The sequence below is a fragment of the Xiphophorus maculatus genome, chromosome 20 (genome assembly GCF_002775205.1).
Source record: "Xiphophorus maculatus strain JP 163 A chromosome 20, X_maculatus-5.0-male, whole genome shotgun sequence".
NCBI lineage: Eukaryota > Metazoa > Chordata > Actinopteri > Cyprinodontiformes > Poeciliidae > Xiphophorus > Xiphophorus maculatus.
The window spans coordinates 24,943,026-24,968,574 of record NC_036462.1 but is presented as its reverse complement, the minus strand read 5'-3'; the positions used below and the strand labels follow the sequence as shown (position 1 = coordinate 24,968,574).

At 40.5% G+C, this 25,549-nt stretch overlaps 2 protein-coding genes across 5 annotated transcripts; one reads left to right on the top strand and one right to left on the bottom strand.

Moving 5' to 3' along the window:
- Positions 1 to 265: 265 nt before the first annotated feature.
- Positions 266 to 25,549, bottom strand: LOC102236313 (transforming acidic coiled-coil-containing protein 1-like). Of its 3 annotated transcripts, none has more exons than XM_023324788.1 (14): positions 25,374 to 25,549; positions 11,703 to 11,812; positions 8,010 to 9,462; positions 7,097 to 7,132; positions 6,771 to 6,834; positions 5,882 to 6,071; positions 5,295 to 5,353; positions 4,846 to 4,977; positions 4,639 to 4,715; positions 4,479 to 4,522; positions 2,632 to 2,795; positions 2,443 to 2,549; positions 2,219 to 2,339; positions 266 to 1,591 (listed from the first exon to the last, which is right to left on the bottom strand). In XM_023324788.1, the coding sequence occupies exons 1-14, from the start codon at positions 25,448 to 25,450 to the stop codon at positions 1,526 to 1,528; spliced, it is 2,700 nt and encodes an 899-aa protein (XP_023180556.1). In that variant the 5' UTR covers positions 25,451 to 25,549; the 3' UTR covers positions 266 to 1,525. The 3 variants fall into 3 exon arrangements, with proteins under 3 accessions (XP_023180556.1, XP_005798059.1, XP_023180555.1); XM_005798002.2 differs by lacking the exon at positions 25,374 to 25,549 and adding an exon at positions 12,904 to 13,367; XM_023324787.1 differs by lacking the exons at positions 7,097 to 7,132; positions 25,374 to 25,549 and adding an exon at positions 12,904 to 13,365.
- Positions 18,592 to 24,775, top strand: aggf1 (angiogenic factor with G-patch and FHA domains 1). 2 transcript variants are annotated; one of them, XM_014468389.2, is made up of 16 exons: positions 18,592 to 18,668; positions 18,755 to 18,807; positions 18,981 to 19,183; positions 19,872 to 19,971; positions 20,057 to 20,295; positions 20,421 to 20,552; positions 20,656 to 20,856; positions 21,646 to 22,063; positions 22,255 to 22,363; positions 22,767 to 22,818; positions 22,909 to 23,010; positions 23,082 to 23,247; positions 23,341 to 23,423; positions 23,507 to 23,628; positions 23,898 to 23,997; positions 24,361 to 24,775. In XM_014468389.2, the coding sequence occupies exons 3-16, from the start codon at positions 18,989 to 18,991 to the stop codon at positions 24,592 to 24,594; spliced, it is 2,253 nt and encodes a 750-aa protein (XP_014323875.1). In that variant the 5' UTR covers positions 18,592 to 18,668; positions 18,755 to 18,807; positions 18,981 to 18,988; the 3' UTR covers positions 24,595 to 24,775. The 2 variants fall into 2 exon arrangements, with proteins under 2 accessions (XP_014323875.1, XP_023180557.1); XM_023324789.1 differs by lacking the exon at positions 21,646 to 22,063 and adding an exon at positions 21,043 to 21,112 and having other exon boundaries at positions 24,361 to 24,594.

The window sequence follows — 25,549 nt, the reverse complement described above, 5'->3', positions numbered from 1 at the left end:
GAACACATGCAGAATATAGAATATGATGGATTCTACGCTGGTAGAAAGTAATAAAACAAAAAGCTATGAAATGTTATGATGGTAGAAGTTTCCCATCTTGGACTATCTGTTAGTTTCAGTTTCTAGATCAAACTAATCTAGATTTATTCTGAATGAAGTTTCTGTGAGATATTCCCTTAACCGTCTTGAACCTCTTCACAGAACCTCACTTTAAAATTACTAGCAGTCCCTTTAAATAGTTTTAGAAAAAACTATTGACATATTATTAAATCTTATCCATTTATTCAGGAATTCACAAAATATAGCAGTTTACATACAATCAGGACATATTCAGTTCTTACATATACAAATATTAGAGACGTAACTCTGAATGTTCTTTCCATTAAGTATAAAATATACAGATTTTACCACAACAATGGACTTTCTTTGAAAAGCAGCTTCGACCAAGTACGACATCACGACAGGACATGGAGTCACACCAAAGTCCGTTTCAGGTCACCGTAATATTTGGCATCTGATTGTGCAGAAGCAAAAGGTTTTCATACAAAAATCTGTCATTTTTTTGTGATTTACCAAGGCCGACTAGAACAGCTCCTTCAAGTTCTGACCACAAAATTATCGGGATGTTTTTTAACGAGCGTGAAGGTAAACATCTGCTCCCTAGAACACAGGTCTTCAACACCTTATGAACCACAGGGAAAGCCATACCACTGCAAACGCATTCAAGTTCAAAGTATATTGATCAGACAGGAATTATACTGCATACAGTACAAGTTGGCAACAGCTTGAAACGAGAAAATTAAGGTTTATCCATGAACTAAGCAGAAAAAAAGGAGTCACATCAGCAACATCTTGACTCACAGAAAACCAGAAAAAATGGGAGATTTTTCTCACGCAGGAAAGTTTAGTAATGAAAAAGCAATATGGCACATGGGTAAAATTACTGCATAATAAGAATATGGTCAAATCAAAGAAATGCTCCATACTCAGAAATCAGAGAAAACAATGTACATTTTGGGTGATGTAGCAAAGTCCGAATATATATATATTTATAAACAACATCAAAAGAAAAGGCAATATGAACTCTACAGAGAAAATAAGAAAATTCAATCAGTTCAGGCACTCAGTATAAATATGTTTTCTGCAGCCTTCAAACAGAAGTCATTCAAATGAAAGTGTGCTGGGACGAAGAAGGAACTGTGTCATCCTCTCCCTCAGTTCCTGAACACATGCAGTAAAAAAATTATGGAAATTCTTAGATAAAATAAAAAACAGCAATGCACAAACAATCAACAACAAATCTTTACATCTTAGGATGATACTTATTCTTTAAACATTTGGTAATTATAATGGTGAAAATGATAGACACCTGATGATATCTTGTAGCTTTTGCAACAAACCTGTTGGTTCACTTAACATGTGCTAAATTGTGCTGATGTGGAGGATTTATATCACATGCTGCTGTAAGAAAAATCTTGAATTTGAGCAGATGGGAGCTGATGAAGTGAGTATCACCGAACGTCTTTCATTCTGTTCCCAGCTTGGCGATCAGCTCATCGCAGATCTTGGTCAGTTCCTCAATTTCTTGATTCTATCAGGTAATGAAAAAAGAGAAACACAAATGACACACATTTATAATTGATTGTTCATTAGATTGTGGCATTTTAGACGGCGTGAAAATCGTGTCCATGCTAGTGCTAGTTTTACAGCACCAGTGGAATTAGATACCTAATTCTCACAAATTAGGTATCTTTATAAATACATTAATCCATGAATATAAAAAAACATCCAATCAAAAACTGGATACTGTTAACAAAAGAGAAGAAGAAATCAATTTCCCTGGAAGGGTTTATAATCTAAACCATCTAACATTCCCCACCACTGTTTAGATAAGAAAATAAGCAAAGCAAAGAGCGGTGATGGGAACCAGTGAGGCTTGTTGGAAGTGGTTTGAACCGTGTTGTGGAAACAAAAACCACAAATTGCTACAGGGTTTGATTTGTTTCCCTTAATAATTCCTACGTACCATTTTAACAGTCACGCACTAATGCTGACACACATTGCACTAAGCATCTTTTCTCACATTAATAGTTGAGAAACACAATACAAAATCTATATTTCCCTCTAACAATGCACAAAGTGGTCTTCTAGCGTCCCCAGAGTACAGACTCACAAAGTGAAGTGGATCTGCTGTATATTTTTTTTACAGTCTCCATACCTTTTGAAGGACAGCTCTTTCAAGGGACTCCACCCTCATTTGCTCCTTCCTCAGGCTCGCATTCAGCGCCACGCTCTCGGTATCAGCCTTTGCGCGTACCTGGGCTATCTCCTCATTGGCCCTGACAGGGAGGACGTTAACAACAAGAGGATAAAACCAAATGAAGGCAAATGTTATGCCTCATCGTAAAGATTTAAGTAAGTAAGTAAGTAAGTAAATCTTACTTGTCCAGTTTCTCCTCAGCATGGAGTTTTAAGGTTTGATATCTCTGCTCCTCCTGCTTGATACGAAGTAGGTAATCTTGCGCACACTTCTTCAACACCTCCTCATTCTGAATGCACGTTTAAAAGGCGTGTCAGTGGATGCTTACGTCACAAAACTCTGCTCTACATCTGAGAATATTCATAACCAACCTTCTTGAAGCCCTCCAGGACTCCCTTCATGTTCTCATACCTCCTGAAGAGATCTGCGAAGGATCTCTCCACAGAGTTCAGGTCGGCCACGGCCTGATCGCGCTCCAACGTCAGCTGCCTGACTGACTTACTGGAGGAGAGGCTCTTGTTCTGCTGCTGATCCTCTGCAAGAAAACAAGTGATAGCTTCAGAATGCATGCTACTGTCTAAGATCATGTGATGGGTTAAGTAAAGAGCATCTTGGCAAACTTTCAGAGTGTCTTTATACTACTGAGTACATGATGATAAATAACTGCATTCATACTCTTTGAGCGTTTTAATATTTTATGTCACAATCAAAAACTTCATGTGGTGTCAAAATATTTTACCGTTAAAAACTTAAAAGTGCAGTGTGCATTTGCATTGAAATCTCTGATGTACCGTAGTTGTAGCTTTCTATTGCTAGAGACTAATTTTTGTGCCCATTTTTTTGTGTGCAAGAGCTCAGTAAACTTCAATGCATTTCTAAACTGTAATCTTCAAGTCTTCAGTTGCTTTAGGTTGAGTTTCTTTAAATCTAGACTAAAACCCTCCTGTCCAGAGTTGCTTTTGAACCATAAGAAATGAAACACTGACCAACATTTTGATGTGTAATGATGGGACCTGACAGAATGTAATTGCTGGTTTTCTCAATTGTTGACTGTGTGGTGTCTTCTATGACTTTGTATTTTTGTGATTTTATGATGTAAAGCCCTTTGAACAGCCTTGTTGCTGATATGTGCTACACAAATAAACTTGATTGATTTATTTGTTGAAAAAGTATAACTAATAATTGTCCTTTAAACTGAACTGGTAGATCTCTGCAGCTCCTCCAGAGTTGGCTGCTTCTCTGATAAATTCCTCCTCCCGAGAGTTCCCAGTTTGAGTGACTGGTTCATTCAAAGTTGAGACAACACTACATTAATGGGTTGTTTTATAACTAAACCATGATTTAATCTTCTCCTTTACTGTTTGATAAGGGCTTGTTCAGACCTTAATTCATTAACAAAAAATTCCAATTATTATTCCAATTCACGCTCACTAACTTGTTGCATAAGATCCCAGTAAAAATGCATGCAGGTTTTGGGTTGAAACATAAAACAAAGTTTAAAATGTTCTGATTCACAGAAGAGATTAGCAAAATCATGGCCCTTAGTTGTATTGCGATGTCCCAGTAGAAGTGGACATTAAAGGGGCGTGCCGTGGTGGCGTAGTGGATAGCGCGACCCGTATTTGGAGGCCTTGAGTCCTTGACGCGGCCGTTGCGGGTTCAACTCCCGGACCCGACGACATTTGCCGCATGTCTTCCCCCCTCTCCTTCCCCATTTCCTGTCAGCCTACTATCATATAAGGGACACTAGAGCCCACAACAAGACACCCTGGAGGGGTAAAAAAAATAATAATAAAGAAGTGGACATTAAAAACCTTCCACTGGTTAGCTAACTGAACTTAGTAACTTGACCTCAGTGTAACTGATCATGTGCTTCCTGAAGACTAGAGCGCAGGTGAAAGGTCACAAGAACAAGCGAGAGGTGATGCTGGCAGCATTCAGGCAGGAGGAAACAAAGGGAGATATCAAGTGTTTGCTTGTGTTCTTCATTTTAAAGTGACATACTTTAAAATATTTGTTGTGCTAAAACCCAGTCCAATCTGCTGCCAAAACCACTTTGTGACTTTACAAATTTTAGAGATGTAGCTTATTATTGATTATTCAACATGTTTCTAGGGACCACAGAGAAAAAATATACATAATAATATACAGCTTAAAAGTTTGAGGAACAAAAAAAAGACTATGAAGAAATATCCACCAGCAGGGGGCAGCAACTTACCAATCATCTGGGCAACTGTTTTTTCATATTCTGCAACTATTTTCCTGTCAAACAAAAAGCAGCCCAGTGTTAACATTGTTTTTAAATTCCTTGTATTATTTTAGCATAGTATCGTTCTGGAAAAGGAAGGAAAATTCTCATCGAAACAAAAGCTTCTCACCTCATTTCCATAACCTCCGCTCTGCTCTCCTCATATTTTTGTTTCCACTCGTTGACCTCAATCTCTTTAGTGATAATCTGTTTTAAAGGAAATGGATAGATTCAAAATATGGAGTGATATTGTGAACCAAAAAAATAAGCTAAACTTACTAAAGTTTCATTTTGGGCGCTCAGTATCTCTGTGTTTGTGCATGTGGGAGCGACATACCTCCTCTCTGATCAGGGTCAGCACCGCAGCTTTGTCCATCTCGGTCAGAGGGACGCCGTCCTGTGATAGGGCTGCCGGGTCAGGGTCGTCACGGCTGCTCAGTTTTGCAGTCTGGTGCATTGATAAATCAGTCTGTGGAAGATCACAAGCACTAACGTGAGCCGATGCGTGAGAACTCAATAACATTCACACTTGGTAAACAATTCAAAATGCAGTGGAGCAGGAAAATATTTCACCAGGCCTCTTTATGAATACGACTCAGTTAAAACGGCCGCTTAATTTGTGTAGTCTGTGTGGTATACGTGTGGTGTCAGGATATCACCTTGAAAAATATTATTTAAAATGATGAGTAATCATCATTTCTCAACAGACTATGGAGATCAAAAACAACTGATGCAGAAGAAACCAGTCTCACTGAATAATTCATGTGGTGGCTTTGCAGCACTTACCATATCATCTTTCACGCTGAAGGTGTCCTTCTCTGGCAGATGATCTGTAATCTTGATATCTGGACATTAAAAAAAAAAACAACAACATCAGAGAAATAACTGTGGGTTGTATTTATTGTATCCATCAATAAAAACTGAAGTTGTAGTTTTTCTTTTTAGCCCATAATGTTAAAAAATGTCAAATTAACTTTACCAACTCAAAAACAAATAACTGAGCAGCTTATATCTTGCTTTCACTAAACAACTAAATTAAACTAAAACAATACATGCACAACTTAAAAAGATCTGTCCTGATGTAGAGATGTACGAAGCTGTTTTTCTTCACTTATAGTGTTATTTTATCTGTAACAGAATCTTTTTCATTTTTATCTTTGCAGTCTGACACTCTAAAAAGCAACTCCTGAGAAAAGTTTGACATTTTCAACTCGCACATTTAATACAGTCAATGCTACATTTTTAACATACAATATTAAGCATCTCTTAATATGATTAATATTGGGTGTTGCTTCATTCCATATCATTAATTTTTTATAAACTTTCGAGTCCTCTGAGGAGAATTTCTGCACATGTCTCCCTGTTGAACTTACGATCTACAGCAGGTAAATCGCTGGACGGCTGTTTCTTCACAGCTGCTTTATTGCATTCCTGCTCCTCTCTCTCTTCCTGACTGTCGGCCGTCTGGCCAATCAGGCCTGTGGAGGCCAGTTTCTCCTCGTCTGTGGCGTGATGGACCCGCTGAGTGATCTCCGGAGTCTGAACCAGCACTTCGTCTTCCCCCTGGAATTAATAGAGGGACTTTATTACATCAACTTCATTACAGTAGAGTTTACTTTCTACATGCTTAATATCAGATCCCTAACTGCGGTGCTCTCCACCTTGTTGCCTCTCCTAGTATAGATGTGTAAAAAAAGCCTTCAAATAAATGCATCTATTTTTGCTGTTGAGATGAATTTTCAAAATTTTTTTGCATGAAATTAATTTAGAGGGAAAAAAATACTATAAAGTAATGTAACACAAGCACTTCATATTTACACTCCACCTTTTTAAAATTGATGGGCATCCAGAAAGGTTTAATTTGTAATTCATGACTTAAGGTTACAGCCCCTTGGTCTTGACAGGTGACCTTAATTATAAAAAGTTCCCTTTAGCTGTAAATCTTCTTTCTCCAGGATGTGATATAATTGAGGGCATGAGCGCACCAGAGTAATATTTGACTGCAGAGTGATAAGTCACAGCTCTGTCATCATGCCAAGACTGGACCGCAGCGCTGGAAACACTACTGATGCCTCACTCAACTTGTGTAACTCAGTGTGATGGTGTGTGTGTGTGTGTGTGTGTGTGCGTGTGTGTGTGTGTGTGTGTGTAAAAGTATGCTGAGGCCAAGAGGTTGCACAGCAGCTGAATAAAGAACACTGCAGTGTTGCTACAGTAAGGTAAAACATTCCCAGTGAAGCAACCAGACAGAAAAAAAATTACCTGACTACAAACATCGAGGACTAGCGACTCGCTTTCATCATATTTCTGGACTTTACAGGAATTCCTGCAAAACAAGCAAATGAGAAAATATTAATTTGTTTTTCGTTTTTTTTAATCCTTGAAAGGTTATTATTGTCCCTGTTTTCTATGGACATAAATATGAGATTTAGCAAGACAAATGGAAAAATCGTGCTAAGAAATACAGCAAATTAGAACGCTAAAGTATATGATGAGGATAAAAACCTCGATGCCAACAATCAGTACAGACACTGAACATGCACCGATGAGAATGAGTGGAATCATGCCTTGATAGAGAGAGTACTTACAACAGAAAACAGAGAAACTTGACTTGCTCAGATGTCCTGAGGTCGATAAAAGTGGATGAACGAAAGCAAAGATTTTGGGGGATTGCGCGACACACAACACGAGGAAAGATGGAGGGTGAGGGGGATAAAGCAGGGAGGGTTTCGACAAGGGAGCCATGGAGGATAAAGAAGGTCGAGAGACAAAGGAAGAGGGTGTGAGTGAGTAAAAGGTGTCAGCATGTTAGTTACTTAGCTGGTAGATTAAAGTTCAAGCATATGCAGCTAATCACTGCAGCTCTAAGCACATTACCAATCTATTTATGTCTCAGTTTATTAGTAGCTTGGTATGCAGAGTATTCTCTGTGCCTTCAAAGTATCTTTTGGTATGCATATTATTGTTAGCAGTCAATTAGTCCAAGGAAGAGCCAGATCAGACCTACACAATGCCTTGAAATGGTGTTTGTACTCCCTGAACTTGGTCACATTTTGTCACATCACAACCACAAACTTGAGTGCATTTTATTGAAATTTTATAAAGTATGGAACAAAGACGATTTGGTGTTTTAATTTTTTTCACTGACAAAAAATTTAAAAGTGTGGGAGCAGTTTTAAACACTGGTAGGGACATAGACCAACAGAATAGCCCTAACTCGACAAAGCAACAGTCCTAGAAAAGTACTGACTCATTGTTGCTGGATGTCACACTGGTTAGATTTTCATTTGGAAAAAAAAAAGAAAACCATTTAACAATTATACACAAGCGTCTTGTGTTGTGTTGGCCTGCCTCATAAAATCCCTATGATAGTCATTGAAGTTTGTGGTGTGAGAAGTTTCAAGGGGTCTGAATACCTTTGCAAGTCGGTGTAAGAAAATGACTGAATATGAAGCTTGTTGAACTACGGTCTTGTAATATTTTGTGCAAAAGGAGACTTACGTGGATGCTCTCTCTTTGTTTTTCTTTGGAATCTGCTTCGCTTTCTTCTCCCCGGGGGTCTGTCTTGCCTTCTGTTTGCCATGATCTTTTACCTTTGTCTCAGGTTGGGCGGTGCTGCTGGACAAATCCTCGTTGTTCAGGGATTTTGATGCTTTAAAAGGGTCTATGGAGTCATCGAGGTTGTCTGGGTCGAAGCTGTATGAGCCCTTTGAGAGCACAGGAGAGCTGCTCACTTTGCTGTTGCTACCAAATGGATTGAAGTTTGGGTCGTCCCATTGACTGGGGTCAAAGTTATAAGTTCCGGTTTTGGGAATAGGAACATCGTCCAGATTCAGAGGTGCAGAGGAGTCTGTTGTTACAGGTTCTGAAAGTGGTTCTGAAACAGGCTCGGAAACAGATTGGGGAAGCGGTTCTGGTGCCGTTTCTAACACCGGTTCAGGTTGCGTCGCTTCTGGTGCTGGTTCGCAAAAAGTCTCAGAGTCTTTTGGTTTCTGCTCCTTTGCAGCAGTCTTGCTGGTTGTCCTTTTCCCTCCTAATTTCTTTTTAGGGGGCTTTCTAACAATTCCTTCACCCAGACCAAACTCCAGCACCACAGGCTTTTCCTTTAAAGACTGATCTATAATTTCTGAGTCTCCTTGAGCTTTTTTGGTGGACTCACAAGCAGATGATGAGCTCCCAAGTGGTTCTAGCCTGGGGGGAGAGCTTGAACCACATGGTGGAGGAGAGTTCTGGATTTTGGATCCACCACTGGTGAAAGGGTTGAAGCTGTCGTCCAGTTGGTCGAGGTCAAAGTTGTACGTAGCCTTGCGAACAGGGAGTTCTTGTTCCTCATCTGTATGAGGAGGAGGACTTACTGGAGCCTTTATTTTGAAGGATGGAGGCTTGGACTTGCTGGTTTTTGTCTTTTGAGTAGGTTCTGCAAGGCTGGGGAGATCGCTGTGATGTTCCTCTAGATCAGCAACAGGTTTCTCCTCGGGAGGCTGTGAAGCACTTGATGCTGCAGGTTCACTGCTTGGTACTGAGTCGAGTTCAGGGACAAAAGTATGACTTTGAACTGAAGGTTCATTGCTTGGAACAAAGTCTGGTTCTTGAATAAAAGTAGGATCTGGGACTGAAGGTTCCCTAACTGGAACAGAGTCTAATTCTGGCACCAAAGTAGTATCTGGAACTGCGACTGGGTCTGCTTCATGGAGGAAGTTTGTCTCTTCAAATGGCTCAGAAAGGAGAGCTGTGCTTTGAGTTTCTTCCTTCAGTGAGGCTGAATCAGGACCGGGAAAAGAATCCAAGTTTTCTGAGGGCTGCTCTGCTTGATCTTGGTCTTGATTTTGCACATTTATTTCGAGCTGATCTCCCACAGGGACTACAGGCTCATCCTGACCCATGTTGTGGCCCAGTGCAGTTTCTGGATCCCTGACAGGAACAGACACTATCAGGTTCTCCTCCTGCTCCAAATCTGAAGAAGAAACAAAACCAAAAAAATTATTTCACAGAACTATCATACTTCAAGCGTCGACATGCTGCTAGTGAATTTCTGCAATCACATGTAAACTCGGGTGTTGTTGGTATCTGATTGGTTGACTGAAAGCAGGTTACTCACCAGCCAACTGTTCTAGTTGCTGCTGTTGCCATGGTGATGTCTTACTATGAGTGCCACGATATTAAAGCAAAAGTAAACCATTCAAAAACACAAAACAAAACAGACCTTCGCTTATCTTGTGTTACGTCTTGCAGAAAAATAACAGAGCGGTGCGAATGCTGGCTCCAGGGAACATTTTGACAGTGCAGCATATTTCAGCATGTCTGTCATTATCATCATCATCGCTCTGTTCATACAACACCATGTTGCCTAGAGACGAGCAGACCCTGCTCTGCTTTAACCAGCTTTATGTCACCATGCTGTGTAGCAAGAGTTCACACCCTAACATAATCCCAAACACACGTGCATTCCCTTACACACTTGAATAATCAGTAACACAGTACTGTGAAAAAGTATTTGCCCCCTTTGTCACAACTACCTTTCAAATAAGTAAACATGTTAGATCAGATAAAGAAAACCTTATTAAATACAAAGCACGGTTTTTATTTTATAATATATTTTTATTATTGGAAAAATCTATCCAATCCAACCTGGCTTTATGCGAAAAATTAATTTGCTCCCAAACCTTCATAACTGATTGTGCCACTCTGGGCTAAAACAACTGGCATCAAGTGTTTGTGATACCGGGTAAAGAGTATTTTTCAATCACATGAGAGAGAGAGCAAGATGTTGAACTCCTCTGTAGGATAGTTTTAGTTCAGCCTCATTGGAGGGTTTTCAAGCATAAACGATCAGTCATCCCACAGCATATCCATCCGATTTATGTCTGGACTTTGACTACATCACTCTGAGACCTTCTTCATTTGAAACACTCAGAATTGTACTTGCTGGTGTAATCTGGATTGTTGTTTTGCTGCATAACCCTAAGTGAGCTTGAGTGTGATGAGCCGACCTTCCAGGTCCTGAAGCAACAAAGCAGCCCGAGTTAATCACACTAGCAAAACAATTCTTGACTGGCGCGTTGTTTTTCTGAAATTCTGTGCAAATCTCTGAAAAAAAAATCTACTTTTTTCAGAGTTTTTTAAAAACATAATTAAAAACAAAAAGTAGCTAAAAAACACAAATGCTGTTCAACCGTCCCCAGAAGGTAAATTTAGCTCATTATTAACCACCATGACAAGAAAACCTCCAGAAATTAGTCATATCCCACCAGTCTTAATAATAATGTTGCTAAAGCAATTTATTTTCTTCTTTCTGATTAGATACCTCACCTTTAGAAAATGTTGCTGGGGCTGTTTTACAGGAAGGGTTTAGTTTTTCCGAACCAGCAGCGGCCTCACACACATTGCAATAAACCCTCTAAACAAACCTCCTAAAAACACGCTTGGACATGCTACGTCACGGCGCTGTGACCTCTGTTGGGTGTCCAGCACAAAGCAGAGCTAACCAAAGCTCAGAGCTTTTGTTCAACCTGTTGAATTCTGGAGCAAAGGTCATTCCCACACTCCTCCACCAGCCCCTCCTCTTAGCGAATCAAATGACAGAGACAGAGCATCAGATGTGATCACACCCAAAAACAATCCAAAATAAAAACTATGTGCATTCCAGCTTAAACACCAGGTACACAGGAGGCAGTTCACTGCCTGCTCAGGTGTTAAATAACCTTGTTTACCTTTAGCAAACACTACATGGAATCTCTATAATACAATAGAATCCATTGATATTTACACAATGTCAAATTTAAAAAGGTATAAATTCTTAAAAAACAAAAAAATAATTTATATCTTGCTGCATTTTTGAAATAAATGACATCATGCAGCTATAGTGTCATCACATTTCCGACTAAAAGTTAGGATTTTTCATGAACAACAGCATTTTTCTTTTGTTTAAGATGATGTCACGCCTGAATAGTTAGTGGAACATCAAATGACTCTTGTTTCCATGGCAACCTTGAGAAAAAAGGAATAGTGCCCAACGTATTTGAACATGCACTTCCCTTAGATTGCTGAGATTTCTGAAATGTTAATAAGAACCTCCAGGTTTCCTGAAGAGTCACAGATGTTGCCGTCAGGCCAGCCTCTCGGCTGCTCTTCTCCTCCTGTTTTTGTTTTCTTGTTCCTCTCCTTCTGCCTGTTGTTGCACTGCAGCGGCCTCACCTGCTTTGCCTGCATTGGTGGTGTTGTTCTCCAGCTCTCCCGGGACGGGCTGAGGGGCGCGGACGGGAGTCGCTGCTTCAGGGGTGTCAAAATGACCCTCAGAGTCCGAGCTGCAGCACGTGAAAACATGAGAGAAAGCAGAAAAACTATTACATAACTCCAAGGGCAATGATCACATTGAGAACGCCGAGAGCCAGTGGTTGTGATGCATCTTCTCCTCAAACTAAAATAGCTGTACTATTATTGTTATTATGCAAGAATTTATCATAAAAACACACTTAAAGCTTTAAAAGCAAAAATCCTTTGTTTTGTGACTATTATGTAATCAGTCAACATACAGTATGTACCGTATTTTTGTAAAGCTTTGCATCATTTTGCAAAACCCCTTGTGCTGGTAAAAACTATACAAAAATAAAACCTCAAACTTATTACCCTTTTATTTGATGGACTAAACTGACCTATGCTGAGCTTAACTTCGCTCTTCGTCGTTGTAGAAACATTGTAACACTATACTACATACTCTGAAACTACAGGAGGAAGAGTAACCAAAGCCAAAGTAACGCATACATAAAGGAAGAGGAAGTAGATGTAGGACAGCCTACTATTTCCTGTCACACTCTAAGAACAATACAGTTTATGACACGAGAAATGCCGAAGAAAACATAAAACATGCAGCCTTTTAAGATATATGTTGGCCATTCTCGACGCCGACAATTTACAGCACAGATTAAATCAGATTTATCTCTGTAATGTAATCACTTTAGAAAGCCCCGAAGGTCAATATACTGACACAGGGAGCTGATCAGTGCAGGAATGGAAAGGTGGAAGTCTTCTGAAAGTAGTCGTCATGTTTGTATGACGTTGGAACAAAGACAGAGACAATGTTATCACTGTATACACGAGGCACAGACACTGATGATTTCAGCATGTGCTTTCAGGTTTTGAGTGAATCCTCTGTGAATTTGAGTGTCTGTTAGAAATAGGGTTGGTGTTATGAAGCAAAAGAAAGACAGTTAGGCACAATTTAAAGCACAAACCCAACAGAGCCAGCACTTCACAAAATGTCTCGACCAATATGTCACTAAAATTTAGATTCCCTATCCAGCAGGTTAGAGGCACATGGACAGAAGTCCCCCCTCCTCCAGTGCTGACGATGTGAACCACTCCGCCTGGAGTCTCGGGGCTTCAGCACAACACTTGCCTGCTGCCTTGAGATCTCTCCTCCTCCTCTTCCTCTTCTCTCCTTCCCCACTGCTCCCTTTCCTCGTTGGCCTCCTGCCCTTCTCCATCCTCTTCTCCCCCTCGCACCGCCGTCCACGTCCATTTGGCCCACGACACCGGAGACAGCCAAGACATCGCTCCTTATTCGACGAAGTTCCCCAGCCTCCAGCTGACTCACCAGTAACCAGGGCTTGGCTTCCAGTACACCTCTCACTCTCTTCTTCAGATTTCCGCCCCTCTCACATCTCTTCATGAGTTCCCAGATTCACATGAAGAGAAGAGGACATCTCTCTTTCATCTCATCTCTCTTTTTTTTTTAACCCTGCTTCTCCGTCTTCGCCTTTTAGTAATTTCCAGTCACGCTGACAAGTCCCTCCGTGGCAGAATACCTCAGCTCTGATCAGCTGGTTTCTCAAATGCTTTGCTGACTCTCTCTCTCTTCTCCTCTGAACCTCCTCCATCCTCCCCGCTCCACCTCGGAACAGCTCACAGGCAAAAACTGCAGTGGGGGTGGAGGAAGTGAGCTGTAAGCCCAAAAACTCACAGCTGCTTTGATGACTTCCCCTGTGGTTGAAGAATGGTATGTCCCCGTCAGCCTGCTCTTCTACTCTAAAGTAGAAAAAAATGGGCCACAAAACAAACACAGAGGGAGGAGCAGGAGGTAGAGGAGGAGCTGAACTCTTGGGGCTCTGTGTTTTATAGTCCAGAGAGAGATTAGGAATGTGGGGGCTGGATCTTAAAGACTTATTAGTCCCCCCTCCCTCAGGTTCTTCAACAGCTAACTGTTTCTTCCACGCTGCGGCAGGAAGGCATGCATGACTAGAGGAACCAGTTCTGTTGGACAGCCTCAGGAGAACTACCTTGCTGGGTTCAATCTGTCAGAGGAAACACTAAACCACTAAGCAGAGCACCACCACACAAGTAATTACACGGTGGCATGTTGGTAAGTGAAATGCTTGGGAACATTTGAGGAGTGAGTCAGAAACAAAGCAAAAGAAAAAAAAAATGGTTTTTTTTTAAAGAAGCAAAAAACTGGACAAACTGAGGAGATTCTAAAATAAAACAGAAATGTCAATGGAAAAATTGTGCTCTTTAGAACGTAACACTTATTTCAGGAAGGCACTCTGCAAAACGTTAAAATGAACTTTATGGAATCACAGGTTAAAGTTTTTGGAATTTTTTTGACATATTTCACTAAAATAAAGTGATTCCCATCGTCGCTAGAGTGCGTAATTAATTGACTTTTGCCAAACAACCTCAAGCAACCTCCCAAAAATTTATTTGATCAAAATTGTTGGCATTTTGCCCCATTTCTTAAACGTGTCTGTCATCAGGGTGTGGTTAATGTTTTAATGTAAGATCCCTCCAGAGAATATAGAAGCCACACCTCGCCTCCCATTGAATTTGGTATAAATTCAATCTAAAATATTCCCCGAAAGCTGAAGCATGTTTTTAACCCGCTATATCTCACAAATAAAAATATGTAGAAGCACAAGTCTAAGCTTTTTTAGAATTCAAAGCTTCCTGTCACTCATGTTTTGAGAAGATTTGGGAGAGCAGCGTGTTTGACGGAGAAGAAAACAGATTCTTTTTCTTTTATCTGCAATTTGTGGGACAAACAGCGTATAGTCTCTCTCTGCCTTTCGATGTTTTGAAACAAATATCTTCAGACTCTCACGTTTTACATCACGTAAACAAGTTTATACATAAAATTTTTATTTATTTTCACCCAGAATCTGAACTTCATATCAGTTAGGATTCACAAGATAATTTCTATTTAGTAAAGGCAAAAATAATGAGATTTATTTTATTACTTCAAAGTTAGAAGTTTACATACATTTTAATTATTATTATTATATTTTTTGATAGCATTGTCTTCAAATTTGATGGCGTTTTTGTGAATTCCTAAAAATAGTGTGCAGGATTTTTGGTCCATTCCTCATTAAGAGTAAAAAAAAAATCTACAAAACCTCTCATTATTTTGGCATTTAGCAAATAGAAATAATTTCGATAATCCTAACTGTTCTGAAAAAGGTGTAGTCAATTTTAATGTTTTGCAGTAATAATGTGTCTTTTAATAGAGTGTGTGTAAATATTTTTTTCTGTAAATGAAAACAAATCCCATGAACTATGATATTGGTCCTTACTAAATTACACAATTCTTCAGAAGGCAGTAATAAAATACTCAAGATGTGAATGATCAGAAGTCACAACAATGGCAAAGTCTATGAAAGGCTTAATTAAAAGACACGTGTGTTCACAGCTAGTCTTGTTGTGAATTACCTTTAGAGTTTTTCACACTCTAAAGGTTTTGTGCCATTTCTTAATTTTATTACTCCCCTCGTAGAAACCTTGTTGTGCTTTACTCTCCATGGCCAGATATTTTTGCGGTGCAGCAGCGGAGCGAGCAAACTTTCTGAAATGCCATGAAGGAGCAAAGACACAGAACCTCAATCAGACTCAGAGTTTCCACATTATACCAGAAAGGGAGGAGTTTCTGTTCTACCCACTTATTTTTGCGATCTACGCTGGGCTTGTGGTTGGAGCAAACAGGAACAGCGCACGCATTAACTGTAGAATGTCCAAAGGATTTTCCTCAGGGAACAGCAAACAATTATATTATGTTATAAATATTACACTGTTATTTTAAGATTAAAAAAAGTATATACAAAAATAATCAGCACCATTTTTGTGTAAATTTGCCAAGCAGTGAAAAAGAAATTGTGAACTGACTCGTTGCTTATCTTGACCCACATTTTCTTGTCTAAAACTGACATCTATAAACATCACTGGGCAGTAGAAGGAGCCCTGCTGATAAAAGACCAGACGATTCTTTGAGGCCGCTCTCCCACCACCAACACAAGCCTCAGACCAGAATCCAAACACAACCCAAAAGAGGATTCCCATCTGAGCAAAAGAGCTCAGATTTCAATCACAGCAGGAGGAACCCTGCAGGCATTTTCAAGAAAACAGTAAGTCCCTAAAATGCAACGTAAAACAAACTTGCTGAATTCTATTTAGACTTTAGCGTAAATGTGACCAATGATCCAAATCTGATTAGTCTGTGGGCCGTTTCTGATTTAACTTGCTGTAACAAATATCCACAAAAGACATAATTGATAAAAGGGGGAAATTTTGGTTTTTACTTTAGGTACATTGCAATCCTTTATATATTTTCTCTCTATAAATAGAGCAAAAGACAACAGAGAAGCCACATGATTATGTAACAGTCCTTCCTGCCTGCCTAAGATCAGCCTACATAATTTGGCCTTGGCTATGTCCTGTAAATCTATGTGACAGAACCAGACATTCCAGGAAATTATTGAACGTACAAAGGAGCAGAAAGGTCAGAGGAGGGAGAACTGAGAAGGAAGACGGGGAGGAAAGAGGCAACCCAAATCTAACCAGAGGGAGAGATACAGATGAGAATGAGGAATAAGGGAGAGGAACAGCGATGGGCTCACAAATCAGCTTGAGTCAGCACAATGAAATATACACTTCTGCCTTGGGAAGAATCTAATATTGTATTCCACTTTTAAGTGGCACCAGCTGGAAATGTAAATAACTATTTTTAACAAGCTGGAAAACTGCTAGTAGATGCTTACTATCATATTATTTTTCCGCTACTCTGTGGTGAAAAAGAAGTAACTCAAATCTATATATGGTAAATTGTTTTTACATGACTTGTGGAAATTATTATTTCCAGATTTCATGGGCTTCGCTGACATCTAGTGGTCAATGTCTGTCACTGAAATCGAAAACTGGATTTCCTTAAAATGTTTTCCAGTGCAGAAAATATACACGGAGGACAACAAACAGAGATTTGTCTGTTAAAAAAAAAGAACAATGTTACAACAGAACATATAGAGATCTCCTTGTAGTACTTGAGTTCAGGGATGTAAATCCTTGAATGAAAGGCGAAGTGAAAGATAACCTCCTTCTGGGCTCAATAGCCTTCCCCCCCAGGTACATTAAAGACTTCACAAACCAATACCATGTTTGCAGAGAATATATCATCAGCGTAGAATAATCTAGTACAGTTTTAACTTGTTTTTTTATCTTGCTTGTGTCATTTATAGTGACCCTAATGCCATAAAAGCACCAACAAACTGGGCAAGTTCCTCCTTCTGTGTCCATTATCAATTTCCCTGTTGTAAGACGTACATTAAATGTTTCATGATCTGAAAAGAGTCTTTCTCAGTACAGTCCACAGTTTAGGAGTCTAGGTAGTTGATATTTTGGAATCAGCAAGTCAGACCCCAACTTTAGCATCATTAGTGTCCCCAGCATTGATGGAGCTAAAGATCAGCATGATGACGAGAAGGCCTTTCAGCCTCAAAGACTTTGTGCTCGTCATCACCAAAGATAAACTGTGGAAATACCAGAACAAACAAACAAACAAACAAACAAACAAACAAACAGAAAGCTGGTCAGCGATTTTAAGAAGGGCTTGGTTTCTGTGTTGTCAGCAAAGGCTTTCCATTAATAATTGAGAAAAAAATGTGTAGGGCAGCAAAACAGTTTCTAGTACAGAGACACTGCGTCATATTAAATAGGTCCTGTTGCTCAGTCCCTCTCTTTTCATTATTATACTTATTATTATTCATTTATTGATCTTTTTTATTTCAGTCCTCTGAAGGTGCTGTATTGTTTCGTGGTTTTAGTCTTCTAAAGTAAACCATGACAAGTTGATAAAGCAGCGTTCTCAACTAATTTTATGCCGTAATAATACTGACTACTAGGTTCTACTTTATATCAGTAAAATCCCACATTTTAACCATGACTACCCAATTAGCACTTTACATATAGATCAGATATTGGCAGTAAAAGGGCCAAAGAATGTAACGTAAGATTGTAACAAACTACATAATGGCTGCAAGTAATTTTCACATGCAGGACCAGTTCTAGTAAAATGATGTAGACTCTCCTTACAGTTATATCAGTAAATTAGCAAATGTGTTCTCTTAGATAAAGGTACTATTTGAAAATAACCTTTAAGCAGGTATTAAACATATTTTTCATTATCCCCACAGTTGTGTTTTAAAACAGTTTTTTATCGGTCTGATATTCTAATTCTAAATTTCGTTCAACTTTTTCTTTTCTTTTACACTTTCTTTAGCTGTATCAGGTGTGAAAATCACTAAGCTTTAAAACATCAGAATGTATAATTAATATATAGAATGTGCTTCACTGAGTTGCTGAAATTAATAGTTTTCAATTACCCAATTTGATATAATTTTCTCTAAACCTACTTGAAACCCAGTTAAGACCAACTGGATTCCCCCCCAACTGATTGTGTTGATGAGATTCTATTTAGTCAACCAAAGTGAGTCCAATACATGAAGCTCACTGAGAGCTTGGGCCCATTTAATACCCACCAATCCTGGGCAAAATCCATATAAGACTCTCATGCATCCATGTTTTCCCCCAGGGACCACTCTAAAGTGGACTCTGAACGTAAAACTCACGCTTGACAACCAAAAAAACAAACAACCATGTATTTAACTGCAGATAAGACAAACGTTTAAAGGATAACTTACCGCTCCATTTAGTGGACAGAATTCGAAGACCAACAAACAACAGCGAACATTTCACGGCTTTGATGCGGCTACTAACCGCTGTCGCCGCCAGGTGGCGACAGCAGGGTTTGCAACTGGCGCCAGACCTCGAAGAAGAATCACTTCCGCCGTGAGTTAATGGCGGTTGCGAGCAGGGTGGACTGTAAACATTTCAGCTGCCTCAACTGTAACTGTCTAATTGTCCTCAAAACATGTACTGGGCTGTATCCAACACGCTTGGAAGTTACAAGATGTTTATGTTCAACTTTTCAGGTCGCCGCTTCGAGGACGAAATCGCGTCCCGCTCGGAGAAAACAAAGCAAACGGTAAGACAGAAACATGGAGTCCGGCTGTATTTAATTGATTGGTGTCTGAACCGTTTATAAACCAAGTAGTGGATTATTATCAGAAAGGGCCGGTGGATATAGATTCTGTTTTGCGAGTATCTCGGTTAAGAACGTGTTGCTCCTACTGCAGCTTTTCACTGTCGCGGTTTCAGTTTTCCGAATGGAGGAGGAAGAAGAAGCAAGAGGAGAGAAAGACTCGGAGTGTGAGGTGGCTGAGCTCCGTCTGAGAGTTGAGTCATTGAAACAGGAGCTGAAGGAGTGCCGAGTAGAGCTCACCAAGTTACAGAAGCAGCTGAGCCACTCCGAAAGGCTCCAGAAGAGCACCGAGAGCTACAACGAAGACCTGAGGAAGCAGGTGAGCTATTCCATATGTACAAAAGTATTCACACCTCTTCACTTTTTCCACATTTTGTCACAAACCTCTGCGGATTTCATTGGGGTCTTGCGTGTGTTGCACAAATACAAACTAGTGCAGAATTGTAAAGTGGAAGAAAAATAGTTTTCAGATTTTCCTACAAGAGCAAATTTGAAAAGTGTGCATTTGCGCTGGCTCCTTTACTCTGATAAATCTTAATAAACCTAGTACAAGGCAGGGACAAGTTGTGGAGAACTTTAATTAGTGACATGTTTGGCGTAAGACAAGTAGAGTACATGCAAAACACGTGGAAGAATGAAACTTAACGCTACACATTACCTAAAGCACCCCATGTCCAATTTCAGATCATTATTTTTTGATTCAAACAATATATCTAATTTCTGTCACTTTTATATTTTTTATCTACTTTGTGTTAGTTAATAACATAAAATTGAAATGAGATTCATAGGAGTTTGTATTGTAAAAATTCCAAAAATGTGGAGATTTTAAGAGGTAAAAATAATTTTACAAGCAACGTAAAAAAAAAAAATTGTTAGTCCACACTCTTGATGTCAGGAAATATTGTTAAGCTTAATGCAAAGCTTAATACTTAATATAATATTAAACTGGGTTGATTATGTTAGATGAAAGGCGTAAGTCTTTGCTGTCATTTTTTGTGCAACTCCAGGTTGACCAGCTCAGTGCAGAGATTCATGAGCGAAAGAAGAAAGAGAAAGACAGAGTAAGCTGTGACACTCAAACAGAAGAATATGTGTGGACAGAAACTGGTGCGTATGCGTATCATCACAACTGGAACATGTAAATAAATTTTGTTAATATCACAAATAACGTTCAGGATTTTTTTTCCCCCAGATTACTACAATTACTACTATGGAGGCTACTGTCAGAACGTTGAGGGGGCAGATTCCCAGGAAGGTCTGGACACGACGACAGCAGCAGCAGTAGCTGAGGGTGATGCTGATCACAGTACGGCGACGGCACCTGTGGATGTAACTGATTACAGTACGGCAGTAGACGTATCAACAACGAATGAAGCAATGGCCCCAGATGCATCCGCTTCAGCAGAGAGCAGCGAAGTAGCTCCAGCAGAGGTTTACTTTTCTATAAGTGCATCCAAAATAATAAAATATAGTGTTTTTAAGTCCGTTGTAGTTGGACTTGAAGCTAAAATCTGAGTTGGCCTTGATATATTCATTCATAATAATGTCTGCTTCAGGGAGGTGATGCGAGCTCCATAGCTGATATGCTGAGGGCCACAGCTGAAGAAGCCATGACGCAGACTGGCTTCGTCTTCGATGAGACGTCTGGCATGTATTATGATCACAGCACGGGCTTCTACTACGACTCGGTTTGTTTGTTTTCTTTAAGATTACCCCTTCAGTTGGGTGACTGGTGCCAGATTCAATGTTCATTGTTCATTTATATTGTAAACTTTCTTCTTTTCTCTCCAGGTCAGTCAGTTGTATTATGACGCCAACACGGGCATATACTACTACTACGACGCAGAAAGCGGACGGTATCAGTTTCACTCCAGGATCGAGGTGCCTGCTGCGCAGAGCACTGCCGAGCATTCCCAAGAGACTCACGTTCCCGACAAGAAATGGAGAAAGTTCCCAAAAGCTGTGAAGAAAGCGTCGCATCAGGATGAGGGGGTAAGTAACAACTGGATGCAGCGCATCGTTACTTTGAAGTGTTTGGTGGCTGACGGCTGGCTTTTTAAAGTTGGCGTTCCCCTTAATTTCTCTTGTCTTTTCTGGGTCTCAGTCTTTAAAAATGTTTGCTTATTGTGTTTGTAATGATGCAGGATAGTTGACTGAAAGACTATTCTTCTGGCCTAGGTTCAAGATGTGACTAACTCTTTGGCTAAAATGAGGATTTGCTCTTACTGGAAAACTCCCTCCCACAGAGGTATAACTTTAGTTTTACAGTACAAAATAATGAAATACGCTGACATGCTTTAGTGATGTGAACAAATAATATAATAGATTTTTATTTTTTATTTTGCTTTGGTATAATCTCACTTTAAAGAACAGAGAAAAATCTGACATTTACTTTGAGTTGCTGCATTTAGAGTAGGGGGAAAAATCCCAGCTTATGTGGTAACCTCTGGTTTAACAATTGACACCACTGCTGTCAATTCTTTCTACGTCCTGTTAGGTTGTTGTATGAAAATAGAAAGGGTCACTTGTTTTTTCTCCTCAGGTTCTGGATAGAGTTTATATCTGGGGCTTGAGATAGTAAACCTCCCTTTGCAAATCTTGATGCATATTAAAACCTTTTCTGTAATTCCTGACATAATTTGGGAAACATTATGATGAATTGACTTTAAAGACTGAGACCCAGGAATTAACGTGTGGCTGATATTTGGGATCGACAGTAAAAAGTCAGCTGGCCTGCTGCCGTTCAACACGGTAATCTCACTGCTGACTGTCTGGTGGCAGGAACACAAACTGGACGAGGCGAAGCCAGAAACGGAAGAAACTGAATCCAGAAAACTGCACCGAAGGTCTCATAGTCCAGACTTATCCAAGAGTAAAAGAGACTCTTCAAAACACGGGAAAGAGCGGGACAAATCGCCATCGCGGAGAAGGCGGCTGAAGAACGGCTCGCACCACGAGGAGAAGAGCAGTTCAAGAAAGAAGAGGAAGAAATCCAAATCAGAAAAGAAGAAGAAGAAGAAGAGGAAGAGGAGCCCGGTTCAGAGTGAGGAGTCCGAGGGTAACAGCGAACCAGAGGAGGGCGAGATCACAGAGTCTGAAAGGGAAGATCTGGATTCCGCCTCGTCACCTTCATCATGTTCCAGCCCCAGACATTCCAGGGAAAGTCCTGAGTCAGAAATGGAGGTGCAGAGCCAAGAAGGTGAGAGGAGAAAACTCCCAACATTTGACATGCGAGGAGTGCAGATCTCTCAAAGACAGGTTCTGGGATAGTTAATTAAATCTGTACATGACATCAAGCTAGAACTCCTGATCAGTGATTTGATTGCCTTGAAGCTTCCTGTAATTCTTTGTTCTGCTACTAACCAAGCTGGTTTGTTTCGTTCCTTCCAGTTAACAACTTCTGGCCCCCGTGTGTGAGAGTGACCGTGGTCAGGTCTCCGGCGCTGCAGGTGGGAACTCTGTTCATCATCACAGCCGACTCTCTGGCCACATTCGGCAGGTTGGTTCTCTTCTTCTCGGCTGTTTATGCGCAGTGCTGGCAAAAGTATTCATGCAATTATATTGCACAAATCTCTATGTGTTTTATTGGGATTTCATGTGTTAAACCAAAACTGAGTACTGAATAATAACCCTGCTTAAAGAAAATAAACACAATTTTCGCCATTTTATTTTCAGATAAAAATCGGAGTACTATGTTTGCCTTTTTTTTTATTGATTCACAAATATGTACTTTGTGTTAATCTACAAATAAACTCTGTAGGCTCCTTGAAATTTGTGGGTCTAACATAAGAAAATGTGATGTTAAATCCTTTAAAAAATGACACTTTTGCTTTTTGAAAACATTTATATTAGTTGATTAATTGAGCAAAAATCAATCTTCTACTTTTTGTGTTTCTTTACAGGGAAAAAGACATGAACCATGCAATTCGACTACCAGAAATGGGAGTCAGCAAGGTAAAACTCCCTGCTTTGCTTTCCCTGCAGGAGTCTAAACTATTCCCATATTTTTCCTGCAGTGTCTCAATGTTGCATGTTTGGTTCCAGTTCCATGCGGAGGTGTACTTTGACCAGGAACAGCAGAGCTACATGCTGGTGGACCAGGGGAGCCAAAACGGGACGGTCATTAACGGAAACCGCATATTGCAGGTCGGCACTTCGTCTCGGTACATTGAATAAGAAGCGAAACCTTCCATTTGAACTCTGGTGTCCACTTGCAGCCCAAAACCAAGTCAGAGCCTCATGCACTCATGCATGGGGATGAAGTCAAGATGGGAGAGACTGTGCTGTCGTTCCACATCCACTCAGGCACCGACACCTGTGACGGTTGTGAACCCGGACAAGTCATGGCTCACATCAGCAAGCACAGGAGGGAGGAGAGCGCCGGTGAGAGAACAAATCCACAGGGGGGGGGGAAGCAGACTTTGTACAAGTTATTTAAAAGGGTTTGATGTCAGCGTTTCTCCTTGTTGTTTCTAGAAGCTCCTGGCCTCGGCAAAGAAGACAAAGAATCCCTGAGACAGAAAGAGCTGAAGCAAATGAAGGCCAAATATGGACTGCAGGTGAGTGTTTAGGTGACCTGGCGGGTTAAAATATGCATCAAGGTTTTTTTTTGTTCACATGGTTGTTCGTCTGTTCAATATAGAGCAAGGAGGAGATCAAAGCCCTGAGGAACCCCAAGTATAGGGACAGAGCAGAGTCTCGCCGGCAGAATGTGGGCAGCGAAGGCGTTTTTCAACGGGACGATGCACCCGCTTCTGTACATGAGTAAGTCTGGAAGAGGAAAACAACATGGAAAAATAATTGACTTAATGTTTGACTTCATTCCTTTTTGTACCCTTTAAGAGGCCCTTCTTTCTTTCCTTTCTTGCAGCTTCTGTATGCAAAGTCTGGTCACTGTAGAACTATCTGCCATAATTTCACTCAATTGTAGTGTTTTTAAGATGAGAGGAACTGAGAAGACTGAAGTTTTTACATGGATAATGCACTGGAACCCTGTATGTTACTCATATGTTATTGCTTTCTGTCCTCTTAAGGGAGATCAGTGAAGTCAACAAGGGGCGGAAGATGCTGGAAAAAATGGGCTGGAAAAAAGGAGAGGGACTGGGAAAAGAGGGGCGGGGGATGAAAGATCCGGTGAGTTAATCTTCTGTTAGCCAAACACCTACCAATGACTTGTCCAGAGATTGGATTTTTTTTTGTTTTCCTTGATCCTTTTGGTGAAATTCTGAAAATTTGAGTTTAAGACAAAACTGATAAAAGTTTTGAGACATAAAACAGGATAAACTTCCGATTTCTTTGTTTTCCATTGAACGCTACTACCTATGAGCTGCATCATATTTTCCCCCCCCCCTCGTTTATATGATACAATCCTTAGAATCGAGACCATTCAGACCTCCAAAAGCCGATATCAGCATCATCCATAAAGAGCCTGATTGGTGCATCTCACGTGTTTAATGTGTTCCAAAGCCTGACGGTCTGTCATAATAATTTTCACAGATTGAACTGAAAATCCGGAAGTCGCAGTCTGGCCTGGGAATGGGCGGCGTCATGTCGGTGGACGATGTCTCCACAACCAGATCCAAGTCCCATAAGAACTGGGAGAAAGCCCGCGAGCGGTTCGCCGACTCCTGCCAGCCCGACCTGCCGCCAACCCAGAAAAGTAACGCTTGGATCAGATCAGAGGAGGCGGAGGACTCGCAAACCAGTTTGGAAACAGGCAGCCAGAGTTAGGGGAGTGACTTACGCCTGAACTCACTGCTGGTTGAAAGTGGAGGAGAGGAGAGAGTTTCTCCACTTCTCAAGAAAACGTGTTTGAGTTAAAGCTTGAGGAACTCCTAGTAACAACTTGCTGTTTTGTTTCCTCCTCTAAGTATAAATGGGTTTAGGCTGTGCATCAGCCCAATTTGTAAAACCCGTGCAATGTTTTTATTTTCTTTCTTTTTTTCCCCCTCTGGATGGAAACTGTGTTCAGACAAACTAAGAACAGGAGTTCAAGCTGAGACGCCTCAAGCAAATATTGACACAGTCAAGTTATATTTCTCACAGTGAGATCATACTATAACAAGACAACCGAGTCTATTCTAATGGCAAAAACAACAGAGCACAATAAACATGCGATAAGAAACTCCTTTTTAAAACAAAAACAAATCTGACTCAGTCCACTTTTTTTCTCTTTTCTAGTTGAATAGGATAAAGATCTATTTGCGACCGGTCTACCAAAAAAGTGCGTCCACATTCTTCTAAGTCCACAGAAGCAAACATTTCACAGCTGGTCTGCACGTGACCTTATCTGCTCTCTTGAGGGTGTGTGGAAATTTGCATCAATGCTTGAACGGAGGTCAGTGTCGCAGCAAAATGCAAAGCAAGACACCAGCTACACAGTTAGCATCGCAGCTTTTGGTTTGCAATGTTTAGACAGTCTAATCATTACACATCTTCAGGAACATGTAACGCAACAGAAGGTGAAAAGCTTTTCAGAGGAGTAAAAACGGGTGAGGCAGTCGACTCACGTTATGTTCTTGATGACGTTCCGAAAACTCGTTCGCCGGATGCTCCTCTTCCGATCCTGACTTTGTGTCCCACCCATTTTAAATCTCCAACCGTAGGACGGCCACCACCCGAGCGTCCCCTCAGCTGTTGGGCATGTTCTGCTCTGTGACAGTTCAGCAGGTGACAGCACGGCGCT

Bases quoted from the DNA above. Each gene is read 5' to 3' on its own strand.
- aggf1 (XM_014468389.2), top strand. From the start codon at position 18,989: ATGGAGGAGGAAGAAGAAGCAAGAGGAGAGAAAGACTCGGAGTGTGAG. The intron at 22,364-22,766 runs GTTGGTTCTCTT...GTTTCTTTACAG, and splicing joins TCTCTGGCCACATTCGGCAG to GGAAAAAGACATGAACCATG. The intron at 22,819-22,908 runs GTAAAACTCCCT...GTTTGGTTCCAG, and splicing joins CAGAAATGGGAGTCAGCAAG to TTCCATGCGGAGGTGTACTT.
- LOC102236313 (XM_005798002.2), bottom strand. From the start codon at position 13,058: ATGTCTTGGCTGTCTCCGGTGTCGTGGGCCAAATGGACGTGGACGGCG. The intron at 4,978-5,294 runs GTAAGTGCTGCA...GATCTTCCACAG, and splicing joins TCAGCGTGAAAGATGATATG to ACTGATTTATCAATGCACCA. The intron at 2,340-2,442 runs GTAAGATTTACT...CCTCCCTGTCAG, and splicing joins GCTGAGGAGAAACTGGACAA to GGCCAATGAGGAGATAGCCC.